Source organism: Uloborus diversus, chromosome 10 (genome assembly GCF_026930045.1).
Source record: "Uloborus diversus isolate 005 chromosome 10, Udiv.v.3.1, whole genome shotgun sequence".
Taxonomy (NCBI): domain Eukaryota; kingdom Metazoa; phylum Arthropoda; class Arachnida; order Araneae; family Uloboridae; genus Uloborus; species Uloborus diversus.
Window position 1 is genome coordinate 119,711,827 of NC_072740.1, and position 19,795 is coordinate 119,731,621.

Here is a 19,795-nt window from a genome sequence, read left to right on the forward strand (position 1 = left end):
AACAAAAAGATATTTAAAAGCAATGTGCATTGAAGTCAAGAGAAAAGAAATTTTGCTTACAATTGAAACAGTATTTAAAATTGTTTTAAGAGCTGTGGTTCTATAAACAGCAATGATAATATAGCTAAAGTGACCAACGAATGGGATCATTTTGAGATCTTTGCTGTTGTGGCTTGAGCGGAAATGAAAGATTCCTTAAATGTTGAGGAAAGTGTTACTATGTCTGAATCCTTGTTCTACGCAGCGATTATGCAAGCTGTTTGTGGAGAGTCTGCTATGATGAACATAGTGATGAAGATAATGATGAAAAATCTTTATCACCTCCATCAAATTAGATATTTTCATATTATGCAAATATTTTAGTACAGTACCTGGAAAATTCGGAAAACATGGATAGATTGAATTGTGTTTATAAACTTAATGAGGTTTTGAGATGCGATTAAAAAGGAAATGTAAGCAGCCAAAAATAACTTCCTTTTTTGAAGTATCTTTACAAAATTTATTCTCTGTAAAGATATTTTTATGCAGTACTAATAATTAATTTTATCCGAACTTTAAGTGCTATAATCTATCTATTATGTACTACTCCTGAAAAAAATAGTATAAAATATTTTTGTAAAGGCTGGGAAAGGAGCTTCCGATAACTCAAACTACCAATAACTCGAAGATTTTAGCCATTCCACTACAACTTCAAAAGTTGACTGTATTAAAAAGTTCACAGTATTAATCTTCTATCTGCTAAATGTTTGTAATTCCTTTATGCTTGAAGACATTGCAGATTTAGCATTCATTTTAATTGGAATATTCAACTACATTCGTGTTGTTTCACAAGTTGTGTCAAAATTTATATTTTGTTAATTGGTGCCTGAAGACTTAAAGTTTAACTTACTAAAATTTAGTACCTCATTTAGTTCAACAATAAATCAACTGTGTATTTTCATATTCTACTAAACTTCTTATTATTGGTGAATATATAATGCATTGAAATTCTCTCATTTCCTAATTTTTCTTCTTGAAACAAGTTATGTCCATACCTGTCTGTTGTTATTTGTCTATCACTTTTATGTATAGGAGATTAAAGGTGAATGAATCAAATCTCTTAGTGTTAAGGAAGCTGTCATTGATGTTACTTTGATTCTTCATGGAAAGGTTAAGCGGAAGAAATTTTTTATTTAAAAATGTTTCGTAGTTGCCAGTTTTTTTAGAATATATTTTATGCATGATTTTCATTTTGTAATTTTTTAAAGAAAGTTTTATGTTTTAATCTATTTTTAACATTTTAATTTTATTTAGGTGTTTATTTCTGATGTTAGACAACCTTGGTAAAGAAACTGGACCTCAAAAAGCTATATCACAAGCTTGGTTAAATCATTCACTACAGCGTGGTGATGTTGCCAGAATTCTAGAGCCAATCTTGCTAGTTCTTCTTCATCCTGACTCTGCAAGAGTGTCTGTGCAACATGTTAATGTTCACCGTCCTAAAAAAATCATAATATCAGACGAAAAAGATAGCTCTTATCATGATGATGTTGAAGCAAAAGTTTATGCTATAAGTAGTGTTTCTGGTCATGTAATATATCATATAAGTGATGATAGTCATCCAACATCACAACAACCAAGTCCTGAAAAGAAAATTTTAGCTTTAACTTCTGTGATCAATGCAGATTCGAATAAAGGCTCTACTATTATAACTCATAATTCTATGATACAAGAATTTGAACTTCCTTCTAGTCATGAGCGTGATTTGAAATTATCAATCTCTGTTTTTGTTAATCCATTTGGATCTCTGTCATCTCTTGCAAGTGATTCTCATTTAGATTATGCTACTTTTGCATCATCTGATTTATCCCAAGCCAAACGCATGGAAAGTTTTAGAAAAAGTTCATTTGATGAAGATATGTGTGAAAATGATGATTCTGCTAATTATGAGTTATCCATTGAAAATACTGTTTTATCACTTTTAGATGAAATTGTTACTCAAGTAGTAAGCTCTGAAAATCATGAAAAGGAGTATCTTTCTTCTGGTGATTTTTCTCTGAATGATGATTACCTTGATGATGGATTTTCAAACTCATGTGATTTAAATTCTTCCTATAAAAAGTGTTCAGATTACAATAAAGTAGCCCAAATGAGTGTTCATCCATTGCATACATATATTCTTTTATACTGTCAAGTGTATGATTCTAAAAAAACGTTATATGCTTTGTATTCCCTCAAAGCAATTATACTGACTAATCCAAGAATTGCTTTGTGCAGTATGGCAACGTCTAATATAAGTAATTCGTTGAGTTTAAGAGGGCAGCAGTTACAACTGTTATTGGCTCGTCATCGGAAATCTGTGTTTGGTAATAATTTTCATGGTGAATTGACAGCCGAGGCAACGACCATGTTCAGGAGTAACACTTATGTTGAAGTCATTGTTGCAACATGCTTATACCATGTTCGAAGTCATTACCCAAATTTTCCTCAGGTTCGATTGACTGAAGATGAAGTATTAGGAAATAGAAATGTTCGATTACTTTGTATGGAAGTTCTTACTTTAGTCTTTTCTGAGTTAGTTGGAATTGTGAAAGACAGTGGAAAGTGTTTTGCTTCCTATTTGATTGATCTTTTGCACAGAACTAAAGTTCAAAAAACCTTGTTACACTGTCTTGCAGCTAGTGTTTATGATTCTCAATTGAAAGTACTATCTCTGGAAGAAAAATCTGTTACTTTTACAGAAACTATTGTGGAATTTAACGAGAAACCATCTATTGTTGGGAATCAAATGAAGTATCATTCCAATGATTTTCAAGATACTTATCAGGTTAAGATTTGTTTTTATTGTTATGTTTTTAATTGATTAACATTAAATAAGATTGTTATATTATTAGTATATATTATGCACAATTTATGAATGCTTTGTTTTATTCCTTAAAAAAATCAGAATTAATAGAAAAGAAAAACAGAAATGCAAGTAGATAGTTTCTATAAATCTGAGTTGCTAAAAGGCTGATTGTGATTGAATGATCAGTCACAAATCAATTTCTAATTCATCTGTGTAAGTTTTCAAGCTATGGTCTTATTGCTAAGTGGCTTCATTACGTTTTTCATACCTAAAAGTAACAAAGACTAAATAGATTGTGCTGTTTTCAAAATTTTCCTTTAGAAAGTGTTTTTAGGTTATCTTTGTTGATATGTATTCCTCTGTTTAACCTTTGAATAGAAAAGGCTGAAAATTCTTATTGATTGGTTTCTTTGTTTGCATATCAATAATGATTGTTGCGTCAATTTTCTTTTTTGTTTTATATTAGTCATAGTTGTTAATCTTTTATTTTTCAAATTTTTTATTAATATATATCCTCTTACTACATAATAAAATTTTCAGATATGAATCGCAACATATTTGTCTATTTAAAGCTGATGACACTGACAAACCAGCTGGCCATACCTGTTACAAATGAGATTGATTTAAGAACCTCTTGTTTGGCAGGATCTGAAATCATTGCTTATTTAAAGTCTCAGCATTGTTTATGCCATATCTGTTCCTGTTGGTTCTACCTTCTCTATGTATTTTACATCTGTTGAATGTTTTAATTTTCTAATGCATGCAAAAATATTACTAATGAATTATTTATAGAGGAAAAATAGTGCAGAGTTTTCTCAATTCTAAGAAAGTTTCCAAGTTTTGAATGTACAGTTTCAATTACATGGAATTCCATCTCTATATTAATGGATGATGTAACTAGGCAATTCTCTAAAAAGATGCAATTTCTTTTCCCTGGCTCATAGGGGCTTCAGGGTTAGCTCAAAAAAGGGCTTTCCATTTCTTTTATTATTATTATTGATTTGTCACCTTCTAAAAAACAAAGCAACAGGTATTCAACAGTATTAAATACTTATTTATGTTTTGATTTAACCTTACTTTTAAAATGCCATTACTATCTACTGCCCCTAGTCAAAATTTGTCTTCAATAGTTCCAAAGACAGCAAAAAAAAAAAAAAAAAGAAAAGAAAAAGAAAAAAAAAAAAACCCTTCTAGTATCCTAATTTGAATTAAGTTTTCTTTGCCTAATTGCAGACATTAATATGTTTCTCCCACAGCTAAAACTTGTCCCCAGCATTTTTCCTCAATACCGTCCAACAGTTTTTACAGGCTTTCACGACCACTAGGTACATTTGGCAATTGAAATAATTTTCAGTTTTAATAACAGCCATTGTAACTTTATTAGTGTAATAAGAGTTTTTTGTGTTGAAACTTCTATTCTTCCTAGGTGTATTTAATATCAAAGTAAATAGAAAAAAAAATATGGCTGTCATTACCATCTTTATTCATTATGAGTTACTATTAACACTATTGTGCAATTTTGTTCTTTTTATTCTTATATTAAGTAAACCTTTGATCAAAATATGTAAAATTTCAATAAAAGTAACCATATTTTACACCTAGCTTGATAAAATTTGTCAAAATGTCATTACCATCCAGCTCAAAAGTTATAAATATGGGGTTAGTTCCGATAGACCGAGGATAAAATGATACAAAGTGCATTATTTCTAATATTTAACCCACAATCAAACAAATAAAGATGTTTTTTTGAACTTTTGTAGTTTCAAAAAAATACTTATCTTGTTTTTCTAAGAAATGCCAAACTGCACTCTTTGTGAAAGCTAAACAATTTGAGAGACAAAATAACTCTTTTCTGGAGAATCACCCAGCTGTTACTAAGTTAGTAATCATAAGGGAAATCCTAAATTAATATCTTTACTTTTATATTTAATGTGCATTTGTGACAAATCTGCAGAAAATTCCCAAAATGCATTTTATATGATGTATAATTTTTGGTTTCTAACCATAAAGAACAGTCATGCATTTAGTTTTCAAAGGAAATGTTTATATTCTGAATAATTGTATCTGCAAAGTTCAGTATTCATTCTAAGAGTTTTGCTTCAGTGAAAATTTTTTTTATAACTGATGGTTGAAATGGAACCGATTTATTAGTACTTATAATATAGTGAATTATTCTGCATACGTATATATATAATATATATATATTAGGGTGGGCCAAAATTTTTTAGAAAAGGGTCAAATAAAGAGAAGATTTACAAAATATTTGAAATTCCTCTGAACTTTTAGCTTTAATGCGTTAATTTTGTAACTTCCTAACACAAACTACTGCGTAAAATTTCAAACCTGTGAGTTAATTATTTCTGCTCTGGCAAGAGTCCTGAATTTTGAGAACTGTATAAAAAATTCCTTAAATACCAATGATCCATTACAGAGTTGCTACATACCCAATATGCTGCAATATTTTGAATTTTTAATCACATCAATGATATCAGAATGAACTGAATGGAACTTTATCAGAAAACCATAAAACCATGCCCACTTAGATGTAAAAACATTAGTTTTTCAAAGTGAGGTCCATTGACCCCCCTCCTTCCCTCTAAACCCTCTAAATGATGGGCGGGCCTGGTTCAAGGGGTGGTCTGAAGTTGTTAATGTGATTAAAAATTCAAAGTATTGCAGCGTATTAGGTATGTGCTAATTTGTAATGAGTCGATTATATTTGAGGATTTTTTTTTTACAAAATTCTCAAAATTCAGAACTCTTGCCAGAGCAGAAATAATCAACTCACAGACTTGAAATTTTAGGCAGCAGTTTGTTAGGAAGTTCAAAATTCTCGCACTAAACCTTAAAATTCTGCGGAATTTAAAATGTTTTGTTAAATTTCTCTTTATTTGATCTTTCTCTAAAACTCTCAAAAATTCAAGTCTCTTGCCAGAGCAGAAGACATTAACTCAGAGTCACGAAATATTGCACAGTAATTTGTGCTAGGGAGTCACAAATTTCCTGCATTAAAACCAAGTGTTCTGCAGAATTTCGGTTTTTTCGGCCCACCCTAATCTATACAGTAGTGGAAAAAAAAAGTGGAAACCTTTAAAAAAAGTTGATTTTAGTGGTTTGATGTCTAATACAGGAGTGCCCCCCTCCAAGAGCAAGGGTGCACCCCCCTAAATATTGCAAAGAACCCTCCAAAGCAAGAGCCCTCCCCAAAAATGAGAAAATACACCTCAAAACAACCCTTCTCCCTAAAAATTTTCATTCAGTTACATTTCTGCATGTCAGGCTAATTTTGTACACACCTTTCACACCTTTTGATATCATACAACCCCATGTCATAATAGTACTAACTGGATATTTCACAGTATTTGTACTGCACTCAGAGTGAACTTCTTCTCCATACATATTTTATGTCATCACTACCAAACAGGGAGATTTTGGTGCTATCACTCCAAGTTACATTGTTCCGTTATCTAGTTAACATGAGCTTTAGTCCAGTTTAATCTTTTCAAGAGACAAAAAAGGCTTTTTTTGTGAAATTCTAGCATTCAGACTAAATTCATGCAGTCTTCTATCATCACTAGCTGTTGTGCACCTTTTTTTTGCCTTTACCAGGTTTTCTCATGACTGAGGCTCCTTGTACCTCTTCAAAAATTTAGAAGTGCCACATTTGGTTAAGTTTCCCTAATATTTTTTAAAAAATTTTCATAGCTGTAACCTTGATCAACTAATATTACTATTTTACATCACTTCCTAGTTGACCAGTTAACTCTTTGCGCCATATCTTCAATTTTATATTGATTGTTTTTTCTAATTATATTTCAATAACTCAATAGAAAAGCAAAAGATACAAAACTAAAAACCACATTTCAAAACAACCTGATAAATGCCCTGTGACCAGTTTGCTCATTGCCAAAACATTGCCAGAACAAGATGACATCTGTTGGGTCTCTGTAAACACTCAAGGTCATAGGTTATATTTAAACAAAAGAAAACTAGTTTTTATAGACATAAGCTAGGTTTGTTTCTTTTTCTGGTTATTTTGCTACGATTTTTAATACAATACAGATATTTGAACAAACATTTTTGCTTTACAATTTTAATTAAATTAACTTTTCAATGATACCTAATTTTACAGTATTGGTAAAAAAAATAGTGTTATTAGTCATCAAACCACTAAAATCAACGGTTTCCGCAGTTTTGTCCACTACTGTATACAGGGTGTCACAGTTAAATGTTTCTGAACTCCTAAGAGGGTAGGTTGCATCCTAAGAATTTGAAATAATATAGCAATGCGGGGTCGGAAATGCTTTCCTGATGCTGTGATGTACACAGAGGCATCATAAAGAAAGAGACTGCAAATTAAAAAGCTTTTTGATTTTACATGTAAAAAAACAAAAATGACATGGGTCAAAGTAAGTGTTCTAAGTTTTTCCACTGACTACAATGCACACCTTACATCTTCAGCGCATGGAACTCTGAACAGTCTGGAATACTCCTAGCGTATCTCAAATTTCTCGGGTCATTAAATCATTTTCAACCCCCATTGCTATATGATTTCGAGTCGTCAGGATGCGTCCAAGCCCTCTTAGGAGTTCTGAAATGTTTAACTGAGACACCCTGTATATATTACAATTTAATTATAGGTTCATTTATTGAGATTGATGGCTACACTAATTGTTCTTGAAGACACAGTAATTGCTCAAAATGCCGCTGAAAAAGATGTTGTTGCCACTTGTGTGTCTAAAACTGTGGATTCTATAGCCGAGAAAAAGAATGCAAAAACAAGCACTCAATCCTCATCAAAATATCAACCAGGTATAATTATATGATACATTACTACCTCTTCCTACAGTGGTGGTACAAAGGACTGCAAGAAAAAGTAAATTTTAGATAAAAAAACCCAATGTAGGGGGCAGATGATTCAGTAAGATACATGCTTTTATCTTATGCACTAGTAAGAAACATCAAGATCAGTTTGAAATGTAAATAACTTATGTTCATTAATTCTTTAATAACGAAAAGAAAAAGGATTATATACAGTCTGTGCCATCTCTCAAAATGATTAACACTGTTCAGTTTTGTTTTTATCTTAATCTACTTGTTTTGAAATTTTCTTTTGAGCTTCAGACAGATAGAAAAACATTCTTGTAATTGAACCTGAAAATAATTGTCAAAGTTTCTATTGATTCTAAATGCTTTTGTACTCATTTGCACAATCTTCACTTTCAGAGATTATTACAATCTTTTTCTGCTGCAGAAAACAATCTAATGCATTTTCACTGAACATTTTTTTTTTTTTTTGCAGCATATGTGAGAGAGAGAGAGAGAGAGAGAGAGAGGTATTTTCTTAGTGAAATGCATAAGTGAATTTTAAGAATCTGGTCCTTTTTATACATTTTTTCTTTGAAATTTGTTTCATTTTGAATTTTATACCTACAGTCAATTCTTGACAACCCAAAGCCTTATAACTTGAATATTCCTTTATCTTGAAGTTCTCATTCAGTTCCAAAATAATTTAGTGTTTCCAATACAAAGTTGTCTCAATATCTTGATTCGAATGTACTCCATTTAAGTCGAAGTTTTTACAAAAGTTTTGTTTTCATGTAATGCATAAAAATTCAGTGAAAATGAGAATTTTTTTTCCATTTGATATGTTGCTTTGCTTTTCAGCTTGTGTGAGGGGGATAATTTATGCACAATATTGCTCCTTAATGCACTGCATGAAAAGTAGCTGATTGGACTACTTTTTGCCATAGTTGACAACCAAATATTTCTTTACTGGCTAATATTTGAGATACTTAAAATTTCGGCAAATATCTAACAAAATGTACCTTTTATTTTCTGGATGACTTAAATAATCTTGCTTTTAGGACAAAAGGAGACATTTTAAAGCAATGCAAACTGAAGTCAAGTGAAAAGAAATTAGGCTGAGGACAGAAACGGCTTAAACTTTTTGTCATTCCATTTCTATTCACATAATTTAATGTAGTTATTTAACATGCATTTGCAAAAAGGGTTTTTTGTTACTGGATAAAAAATGAAAATTTTTATCTCTCAGATTTAGAACAAAGTTGAAATCTTGTGAAAATGCTTTTGTTTAAGACTCATAAAATTAGGTTACTGTTATTCTAGAAAGATGTAAGTTTACTTACAATCTTGATAACTTTGGTTTATTATCTGTAACTCTTTTGCCATAACAGTCAATTTATCTTTCTGGTTACATTAATGAATGCTGTGTTGTACATGTTTTACAAAATTTACATTAAAGTGAAAAGTACTTAATTTTAGGTGTACCTGTACCTTGTCAAGCAATGTTTCTGAGTGCAGTTCTCACTGCATTGCGTCAAGATCATCGGGCCCACCTTCATATACATTGGTTATCATTAGTTACATCTGCTTTGCCTTTCATGGGAAGATGGCTACCACGCCTGATTATGACAGTAGTTAATCAACTTTGTGTAAATTTAGAAAAAATTTCCTTAATGTTTTGGGTATCTCCTTCAAAAATGTAAGTATTTTTCAAGAAAAAATTTACTTATTTGGTGAAATATATTAATCCAAAATGAACGAAAATGCTTTATTCTGAATTTGTCTTGTACTAAAATTTTTGTTTATTTTACTTTTTAGGGCTCTGACTAAAATTAGCTTTTATTTGATTGTTTCATTCAATAAGCTCACTTTTAAAATAAACCCATTACTCAAACTATATTATTTACTCGAAAATTTTTGCCAGTCCCTTGGGACTTCCAGTTATCTAGAGTTGATTATACAGGGTGTTCCGTTTTAACTGCAAGACCTTTATTTTTGCAACTGTTAGTCCTAGATGTATAGTTTCAATTGCAAAAATGTTCAAAATTACATGCAGAGTTAAGATATTGAAAGTTTGAAATAAAAATAAAAATGAGTCAAAAAATTCAAAATTTAACTTTTTAGATGGGCCCCAAGTCCCCTAACTTATATTTAGGGAAATAATCTTCATTGAAAAATAATTCCAACACAAAAAGTTTGAAATTAGTACGACCATTATTCACCGAGATACAAAACGCAGCGTTTTGTGCCTTACACCACTTTACACTCGCGGTCAATAACACCTTTTGGGGGAAAATATAGCGGTTAACAAGTGTTTAAAATAACATGTGTGCATAGAGTGTGGTTTTTCAAATTGTTCGAGGTTTTTTAGTGTGTTTATCACTGCATGACATTTACATTCATTTTTGAATAGCAATGAAAAATATAAATACTTTGTTTTTCTTACTTCGACGACTTGTCATTCTTCTGAAAGGACAATAAGTTCCAATCTCATCTTCTAGATGGTCCCTCATAACTTTGAAATGGAATATCACCTTGAGTTTTGGTCGCACAGAGGTCAAGTTTTTTGCATCAGTAATAATTTTCAATGGAGATTATTTCTCTAAATATTAGTTAGGGGACCAAGGGCCCATATAAAAAGTTAAATTTCGTATTTATTGATTCATTTTTATTTTTGATTCAAACTTTCAATACCTTAACTCTGCTTTAGATTTTGAACATTTTTGCAATAGGAAGTATATACATCTCAGACTAACGGTTACAAAAATAAAGGTCTTGCAGGTTAAAACAGAACACCCTATATATACAGGGTGTTCCTAAACGCCATGTACAATCTTAGAGGGGAAGTGGAGAGCATGATAACAAGCAAAAATTATTTAAGGACATATGTCCGCAAATGCAAAGCTGACGTGCTACATGCACGCGAAGCCAGAAGCAAACTGATGTGAAACAGGTTACAAATTTATTACAGAAACACAATTTCATGCATTATTTTAGCTTCTAATAAATCTTTAAAACCATTGATAAAATTCGTAACCTGCATCTGCATTAGATGGGTAGCAACAATGACGCACAAGCCGTGGCAATTGCGAACCATTTTCACAAGCTTTTATTGATTGCTGTGTTGTCCTTTTGATGCTGGTATTAACAGCCACTCTGGCAGCAGCCGCCGCCAATTTTATCAACAGCTCTAAACATTTCTTTAAAACTAAAATGTTGTGTGAAATCTTCTTAATGTAATAAATTTGTAACCTGTTTCACAACCATCAGTGTTTTGCTTTATGTACACTTAGTGCATTATCATTGCAATTGTGGCCATATGCTCCAATATAATTTTGCAGTTTATTGTTTTCTCTGCTTTATCGCCAAGTTTGTGCACAGCATTCTGGGATACATTCAGAGACCAATAAATATTGTAAAATCTTAAGAGCCAGGGAAATATTTTAGGTGCCTAACAGCATTTTTCAGACTTTATAGAATAACTGCCCTTCCTGCTATTTCCGGAGGAAAAAAGTATCCTAGTTTTCCTCTCCATGATTCTAATTTGCCTTTTATCTAAAAAAGCAAATGCTCTTCCTACGTTTTTTTGTCATGAAAGGGAGTGATGGTCCTTAAAGGTTGCTTTAGACAAAAAAAAAAAAGGAGGGGGGGGGAGCAGCACTTGCAGCTAACAAATAATGCTTATCTCTTTTCTGCTTAGAGGATAATTCAGGATGACCAGTCTTTATTTCTCTAAGGATGTTGGTGAAATTTTACACTAAGTGATGAAAAAGATCATAATAAGTATCATTGCTATCAGCTTTAATGCGGGTGGGAGGGGGGGTTGCTCTCACTAAAGGTTCGAAGGAGCTGTCAGTAAAAAAGAAACCCCGAAAGGTAAACCAAAAGTTTAACTTTTGGTTTACCTTTCGGGGTCCTTAAGGCTCAGGGTCGTTTGCTGCAGTGAGGTAGGCAGAGGGACATACATAGAGGGGGCAGACGGAGCTTGTGCCCTGGGTAACAGATTTTTGGCATCGTTAAACTAGTGAAGTATATGAGAAAATATATTTTCCTCCGGAAAAACTGGTGGAATAAAAATGACAATTTTTGTGTAGTCAATCAAAAGAAAAAAAATCTAACGATTTGCCAAAAGAAAGATTGCATTCATGGGAAGAATGGGCAGAATGGACACTGAGAGAGAATGCGTGTTGGGAGCACAGTAAATGGTGGGAATGTATTTTGACCTTAGATAAGCAGGCCCTATATCAAAACTATCAGTCCTAATATTCTTGAGGAATAGTATCATGAGGTATTTCTCAACAGTTGCACATAAGGCTAAAGGTCACCTATCTTGAATCGGGGCAAAATTGCTAATACTGTATTACCTATATATGATGTGAAGGTTTTGTAAATACAGGATTGTGCTATATCTGCATGGTTAATTCAGTAATCCTGTATTTTGGTACATTGTTTTCTTCTCATATTTAGTGTTATGAGTTTGTGCAAAGTAAAAGCAAAAAAAAAAAAAGAAAGGAAAAAACCCATATCAATGGTGTTTCCTTACATCATGAACTAGATATTTTTTTTGCTGTTGTAAAAGATTTTAAATCTCTTCCTATTTCCTTCCCTCTCCTTTCTATTTAAGTAGGGTATTGTCTTATTTCAAACTAAAGCTCAAAACTTGCGGTCGCCAGTCGTCAAATGCGACTAATTTTCAAATTTTGGCAACCATTATTTTCACTTCAGTCGCCAATGTGGCTACCATTCGCCAATGCAACCTTCCCTGACCTATAATCTTGACATGTGACCTTTCCCCAAATTCTTTTGTCCACAAAAAGTTTGGCTATCGGATCACCGGGGATGAGGGGGGGGGTATTGTCCTCTTTCTGATGTCTCTACGTCCAGCATTAAGAATTTTTTTGCCTCGAAATGCAAGTAATTTAATGTGATTTAAATATTATTATATTTATATGCAATTGTGGCTAATTGTGCTAAGTGTTCTTGTTCTGAATAGAAATAAAAATCGTAATCACGACGGCAAATTCGTTACAAAACTTGCTATTTCGAAAATTTGACTTCTTTATACGCGATCGTAAAAATAGACAAATTTCATTCACCAATTTAGTAAATTATGCTTTTTTGATCTTAAATTCATTTTTCAACTTTATTTCTTTGTAACAAATTTCTATTTCTTCGTTTTGCGGTATTTTTAAACTTCGCGTTTTCAAAATGGTGTCGCGTTGCTAGATTGTTCATTGTTACCAGTTAAGACAAAAATGTCCTTTCCAAAATAAATGAAAAGAATTAATCTTGTCCTTTTGGTTTACCTATGAATAAACAAAAATGGCGCCTTTGAGTCAAAATGCATCGTGACAATGTAAAAACGATATTGCTAAAAAAAAATTTTTTTACAAGATTTTTGATTTTTTGTTTGAATTGTATTGTTTGTTTTTCCTTTTTTTTCTTTTTAAAATATAAAACCTACTGGAGGAGAGGGCATATCCGTTTATTTATTTTATTTCTCCTAAAAAATTGTTATTTTTAAGTTTTGCGGTAAATTTTCAAAATGACGTCCCGCGTTTTCAAAATGGCGCCGCGTTGTAGATTGTCCATTTTCACCAGTTAGAAGAGGAAAATGTCTGTTCCAAAATAAATAAAGAGAAGTACAATCGTATTTCTAAAACACATAAATAAAAAAAAAATGACACCCTTGCGTCTAGAGAAGTTGGAAAGAATACCACTGAAACCCTTTTTTTCTTCTGCTAGATCTTTTATTTCATTTTTTTTCGTCTTGTTTTATATTGTTTGCCTTTCTTTTATATATTCATTTTTTGACACTCAGGCTTCGATTTTTATAAAATTTTGCATTCATTTGAAAAAGCAAAAAAATATTTTTGTCGAATCGCAAATGGTTTAGGTTTTACGTTCTGTTCAAGTTTTTGGTATTTTGTTTTCTTTATCAAGGAATTAACTCGTCTTTTGGTTGAAAGCTGTGATGTTTCTAGAAGTTTTGAAAGCTGAAAAATAATAATAATAATCTTCTTTATTTATTTATATTTTTATCGTGATGTGTTTTGTTTAAAGATAAATTAATGCAGATTATAGTTTGCAAAAGATGTGCTAAATAATATCTGGGCAGGGGTGCCCGTTCCCCCCCAAGTTTAATTCCCCCCTCCCCCTCCAAAATTTTTCCTCAACCCTCTTTTCCTTTTTTATTTTTAGCTCACTTTTTATTTAATTAATTATTTTTTTTTAAAATATTTTTTATTTACTTATTTATTTTAATTATTATTTTATAAGAAGAGTTCTATGCTACGCCAATGACAATTACACACATACTAAATAAATAAATGGAATAAAATAAATTAAATAATTTAAATTAAAATAAAGTTTGGCTATCATTTTTTGAGATTTGGCTACCATTTTGTGAGGATCTGGTAGCCATTGGCTACCAATTCAAAATTTGAGCTTTGAGGTATCTTTCAAACTTAAGTTTTGTTTTAAAAATGCATTTGACCTTTGAGAATTAAAAGAAAAAAATGCTTGTTTGAGTGTTATTTATATTTGTTTTTCTATGTAGTGATATACCATGTTTAATATAATTACAGGAAAACAGAACGTGAATCCTTTCAATCTGAAAATCAGTTTATCATGCCTCCAGACTTTTTGATCACAATAATAGAAGGCTTAACTACTTTATGCCACTATTGTTTGTTGGACTGTTCACCACCAGTTCTGTCACCTTTAAATCAACCTCCTTTACCACCTGTTCCATCACAACCTTATGCTCCTGGCACTAGTGCTTCGCAAATAATTTCTAACCTGATACATGTATTCTCCACTTCATCAAATCAAAAGGTAATTTGTTTATCAAAAAGAATAGTACCTTTGTTATCTTTAGTTTTTTAAATGATAAATTCAATTTCGGTACTTTTTTTCCTAGCTAGCATCTAATTGTAACTTTATTGTGCCATTTTTATTCACTGTATTAACATTTACATTTGATTCAGTTATTTTTTTAATGCTAAGTCTGTATATTTGTATTGAAATTAATTTAAGTGAATTAGTTGATTTAAAAAGGGAAAATAATTGTCATTTACTCATAATGTTTCATAAATTTAGTAAGAGTTTGGAATTAAGTACATTTTTTTAATCAAAAATATATTTTGTAGTAAAACAAGTCATGTAGTGCAAGTTGTCTTGTATGAGGGGGTAAGCAATGTGTTAAACAGTCAACCCTTGATAACTGAAAGCCTTATAACTCGAATATTTCTTTATCTCTAAGTTTTCATTCGGTCCCAAAATAATTTAGTATTTTCAATACAAGTTGTCTCTATCTCAAATGTACTTCTTTTAAGTCAAAAGTTTTTTCGAGAGTTTTGTTTCCATTTCATGCAAAAAAATACATCCAAAGTAAGAAAAAATGTGGTTTTTTCCTTTAACACATTGCTTTGCTGATCAATTTGTGCCAGGAGGATTTATTACAATAGTGCTCCTTAATGCACAATCTTGCAAGATTACAACTTAATATTTTATTGCCAGCAAATCTTTGAGAGACTTAAAATTTTGGCAAAAAAAGTAATCTTTATTTTCGTGGATGATTCATATAATCTGCTTTTGAGACAAAAAGGCGTTACAAAACAATCCAAACTGAAATCAAGAGCAAAGTAATTGGGTCTATGGCATACACACTTAATGACGTTTTAAGAATCAATAAAAATTTTAAGCAATCAAAAAAAAAAAACTTTTTTCGAAGAACCTCAATAAAATTTATTCTCTTTAAAGACATTTTTCCGTAGTACTAATAAATAATTTTATACAAACTCTAATTGTTATAGTCTATTCAATATGCACTATTCCTGAAAAGGAAAATAAAAAGTATTCTTCAGAAAATTGGGAAAGGAACTTCCGATAACTTGAACTACCAATAACTCGAAAGTTTTAAGCGTTACCCTGGGACTTCAAGTTATCTGTATATACCGAGAGTTTACTGTATATATGCTATACAAATATTATATTTTTTATTTTGCCATATTAAGAAATGAAATGTAAATCAGATTTTTTTCACATTATAACTAATTAAATTTCATGCAAAAGAAAATATTTTCCACACAAAGTGCAACATATTGATTAAAATTTGCTTTCATAAAAAATGGGACAACTATTTTATTAACTCCTTATTACATTATAGGAAAATAATGGACATGACTCAGTTGCAGCAATCGATCCCGTTCTGTCAGCAAAGCGTGTTTTACTTAGTAATCTCCCTAGAGTTATTTCAAGTATTACTTCAGTATTTAGAATTGTCACAGAAGTTGATAAGCAGAATCAGCAGCGAGAGTGGTGGATCATGGGTACACCAAAGGTAAAATTATGAAAAGTTACATTTACTAGCAAAAATAATTTCACATTCTAGGGTAATGATGTTTTTTTACAATGTTTTCTACTCCATAAAAATCAATGTGCTCACTCCAAATGAATCTATTATTGCAGAAAGGGCATAAGTCACTCTTTTTTTTTTTCAAAATTGAGTTAGCTATGGTTTTCCCATATTTGTATGTTGAGACATCAACTAGTGTAGCAAGGAAGTCAATCCTTGTACATAAAAGCACTTTATTTCGTCAGTTTGGGGGTTAGAGGGGGGGGGGGGGTTCAAAATCATGGAATCAGAATGAAATTTGCTTATTTCTCAGGCATCATTTTTCATTAACATCACTCTATTAACTGCGAAAAAGCTATGCTTTCAGTGAGAAATACGCTGGTCAAAATAAGAACATTGCTACAAGAGACTTTTTCTAGAAACTAGCACTGAAGAAATTTAACAAGATTGCTGATGACTTTCTTCTGAGAGGACGTTTAATTGTCCTTTGAGACCGGGATTTTAGGACAATAAAGCGAATGTTAAGACAGATTATAAGAATGTGAAATGCAATCTCTTATAAGTGAAGTTCCGAAATTACATCAAGATTCACCGACAAATCTGTTGAAAACAATGAAATCTGTAACTGCCAAAACATATGCCCTTCATTTTTTAAGAGGACTTATCTTTCAAACTGAAATTTTTGAAAAAGATTCTACTGGGTGGCAAATGTTTTCAATTATCAATATTCATGATGCTTAAATGTTTAATAGAACATCAGAGGAACGGTTTCAGGTTAGCATTTTATAGACGGTTTTCAAGAGAATATTCAAAGTAACACTTGTTGGCTGAACTACCTTTGTCAATATTGAGTATACAGGGAAAATACTCATGTTGTTGGAAGAAATAACAAATATCAAGCTGATTATTAAGTGCAATTTTAACCATAGTCATACTAATATGTACATCGAACTTGGTACACAAAACTAGACAAGAGAAGGATAGAAAAAAGATTTCCATGGAGGATGTATTTGATGAATATGAATATAATTTCGTACATATGTGTAAAACTTTGCTTTTTATCTCAGTTTGTTAGTTTTTGTATTTTTTTTTTACACCAGACTTTATTATTACACGTAAACAAGATGAGAGAAAGAGGAAAATATACAATGTATTATCTTAAGATAATGAATTTATAAATATTGACTTCACTAATTATTTTTGTAACTTTGTTATATTATTTTTTATTGTCATAAATCAGTTTGAAACAAATCGGTTTCACTTGATTTACATTTTCATCACTCTAAACTAGTCTTTCAGGATATTTATTGCAAAAAGGGCATAAGTTCAAATTAAAAAAAAAAATTAATTTCAGTGATGTAATGAAACATAATTTAAGGTGAGATAATGATCCTACTTGTGGCTAGATTAGTCATAAAATTTTTCGTTGAATTTAGTTCTTTTATGAATGAGATAATCACTTTTTATTGATTCATGAAAAGTTGCATTAGTTGGACTTAGGCCCTTTCTGAAATAATCGATTCAAATATGCTTCACTAATAAGCTACTTGCATTATCATTTTGAAATTTTTTAGAGAATGGAAAGATTTAGAACATTTTTATGAAAAATATTATAATAATCTTAGTGTAATTGGAGAAAAGGGGCACATGTGAGCAATTTTTTTCATTTTTTTTTTCTTCAAAAAATATTATCAATTTCTCAACACAAAAGTGTCTCCAAGATTGGATCCACTTTTCTTTGTGTCATGGATTTTTTGGGGATTTTTCAAAAAAATATTTCTTTACTTATGGTATTTTAAAAAAACGTCTGCAGTTGTTCACATGTTCCCCTAGAGGGGGGTACATGTGAACAGGTCTGAGGCACATATGAACACGGGTAAAAAATGCAGGAGAAACATCATATTTTAAAGTAAAATTCTTCAATATGAAACATATACCTAAATAACAAATAAGTTGAAGGGTTTGTAACCTTTACTACGTCAGTTTCAATTGTACAGTTATTGTTTCACTAAGAAACTATTCTACCTGAATATATAACTGAGCACTGCACTGTCAAATTCTGAAGTATTATAGCCTGCTCTGATCACTGAATATACTAGACAAAAACTTATATGACTACATAATACAAATAATTTTTTTATGTAAGGGTTACTCCATATATATTTTGCTTTTAAGCTTCATACATTATTTGATAATGTATTTTAAAATGATTTTGGACTTCAGTTTTTAACTAAATGAAAATATTTTGTGTGTTTTTATTTCCTGTAAGTATTATATAACACTAAATTATGGATTAAATATTTAGTAACAAAAAATTTAAAAAATAAAAGTATTGAATAACAATTGACAATTATATGTGAAATAATCATTATTTCACATCAGAACTAAAAGGCATACACTAAGGTGCTTCAAAAAAAATTTTTTTTTTTTTTTTTTTTGAATTTCTTTGGTCCTACCCTGCAGTTTTTTTACATTGCTTAAAAACATGACGTATAAAAATTTTCAGTTAAATTGAATAATATTTAGAGGTGGTGCAATACGATTAAAATCTGTTGAAATCAGCAATTTGGACAAATGGAGAACAGTGTATAATTCCATTTGCTGAAATAACATTTTGCTTAAAGGAGAATGATTTCAAATGTTTTTTTTAATTATACATAAGCAATAGTAAAAAAAAAAGATAAACATTATCGCAATTAAGATTGAATTCTTCAATATTAAATTGAAATATTTGCTGTGACATCAGTGGCAGATAAGAGCAAGGTTTTGACCATGCATGAAGTTCTGAATGTTGTTCTAAATTTAAAAAATGGTAAAAAAAAAAAAACTATGGCATATTTTTGAAAACTTGTTTTTTTTTGAGGAGGGAGAAATGTTTTTCCTATTACGTATTTTAATTTTAGAAAAGAGGCTTTTATAGTTTTCGTGGGATGAGTTTAGACAAAAATTAAGAACTAGAAAAAATGCAAACTTGAGGTTTTTAAAAAAAATTGTAAAAAATACAAAAATTGCTCTATCTGCAAAAACGTTTTTTCACCATATTTAAAATTAAATCTCCTGCATTTTATTGCAAAATATATTTACCTGATGAAGTTGGTTCGGGGTTTGTGGGGTAAAAAGCACTAAAAACTGCTAAAAATCACATAAAACATTAAATAGCATTTTTTAAAATTATAATACCAAAGCCCAAGATGCACACCTTCGGAAAAAATTGCTTCTGTATACCAAATTTCCTCTTTCGGGCCTTACCGTTTTCCCAGGAAGCACAACACACACACATGCACAAACATCTTATTTTATTATATGTATAGATTATATTTAAAGTAGTCATCACTAGCAGTTAATGCTATCTGTTAAATGCTTGCTAATTAGCTTTAAACAGTTGGTATGAGTGCTACTTTGTTCAAGAAGAATGATTAAATAAATTAATTTCTTCAATTTTCTTCTAATGCCCATGCTTTTTTTAGATTGTGAAGCAACACATACTAAGCTTTCTTAGTCCCATTTCTCTAAACCATGGACCAAATTTTATGGCTGCTGTTGCAGTTGCATGGCATGAAAGTAGAGTGGAAAACGATAAAAATTCCAAAAAAGTATGTATATTTTATATATATATATATATATATATATATATATATATATATATATATATATATATATATATATATATATATATATATATATATATATATATTATGAATTCCAGTGTTATAGTGTATGATGATTAATACAGGATTCTTTTTGTTTAGTGAAAAGGCTAAATCTATCTCTTTTGTTTTATTTATTATTCAAACAGTTATTTT

At 30.7% G+C, this 19,795-nt stretch overlaps 1 protein-coding gene across 1 annotated transcript in view; it reads left to right on the forward strand.

Annotated features, from left to right (window-relative positions):
• LOC129231146 (protein dopey-1-like) overlaps positions 1–19,795 on the forward strand; it is a 118,890-nt gene that overhangs the window by 51,588 nt on the left and 47,507 nt on the right. Inside the window, exons 11-16 of the mRNA XM_054865394.1 lie at positions 1,294–2,806; positions 7,468–7,639; positions 9,113–9,332; positions 14,221–14,470; positions 15,804–15,977; positions 19,460–19,585. Of these exons, the coding sequence (XP_054721369.1) occupies positions 1,294–2,806; positions 7,468–7,639; positions 9,113–9,332; positions 14,221–14,470; positions 15,804–15,977; positions 19,460–19,585 (2,455 nt within the window). The remainder of the gene's footprint in view (positions 1–1,293; positions 2,807–7,467; positions 7,640–9,112; positions 9,333–14,220; positions 14,471–15,803; positions 15,978–19,459; positions 19,586–19,795) is intronic.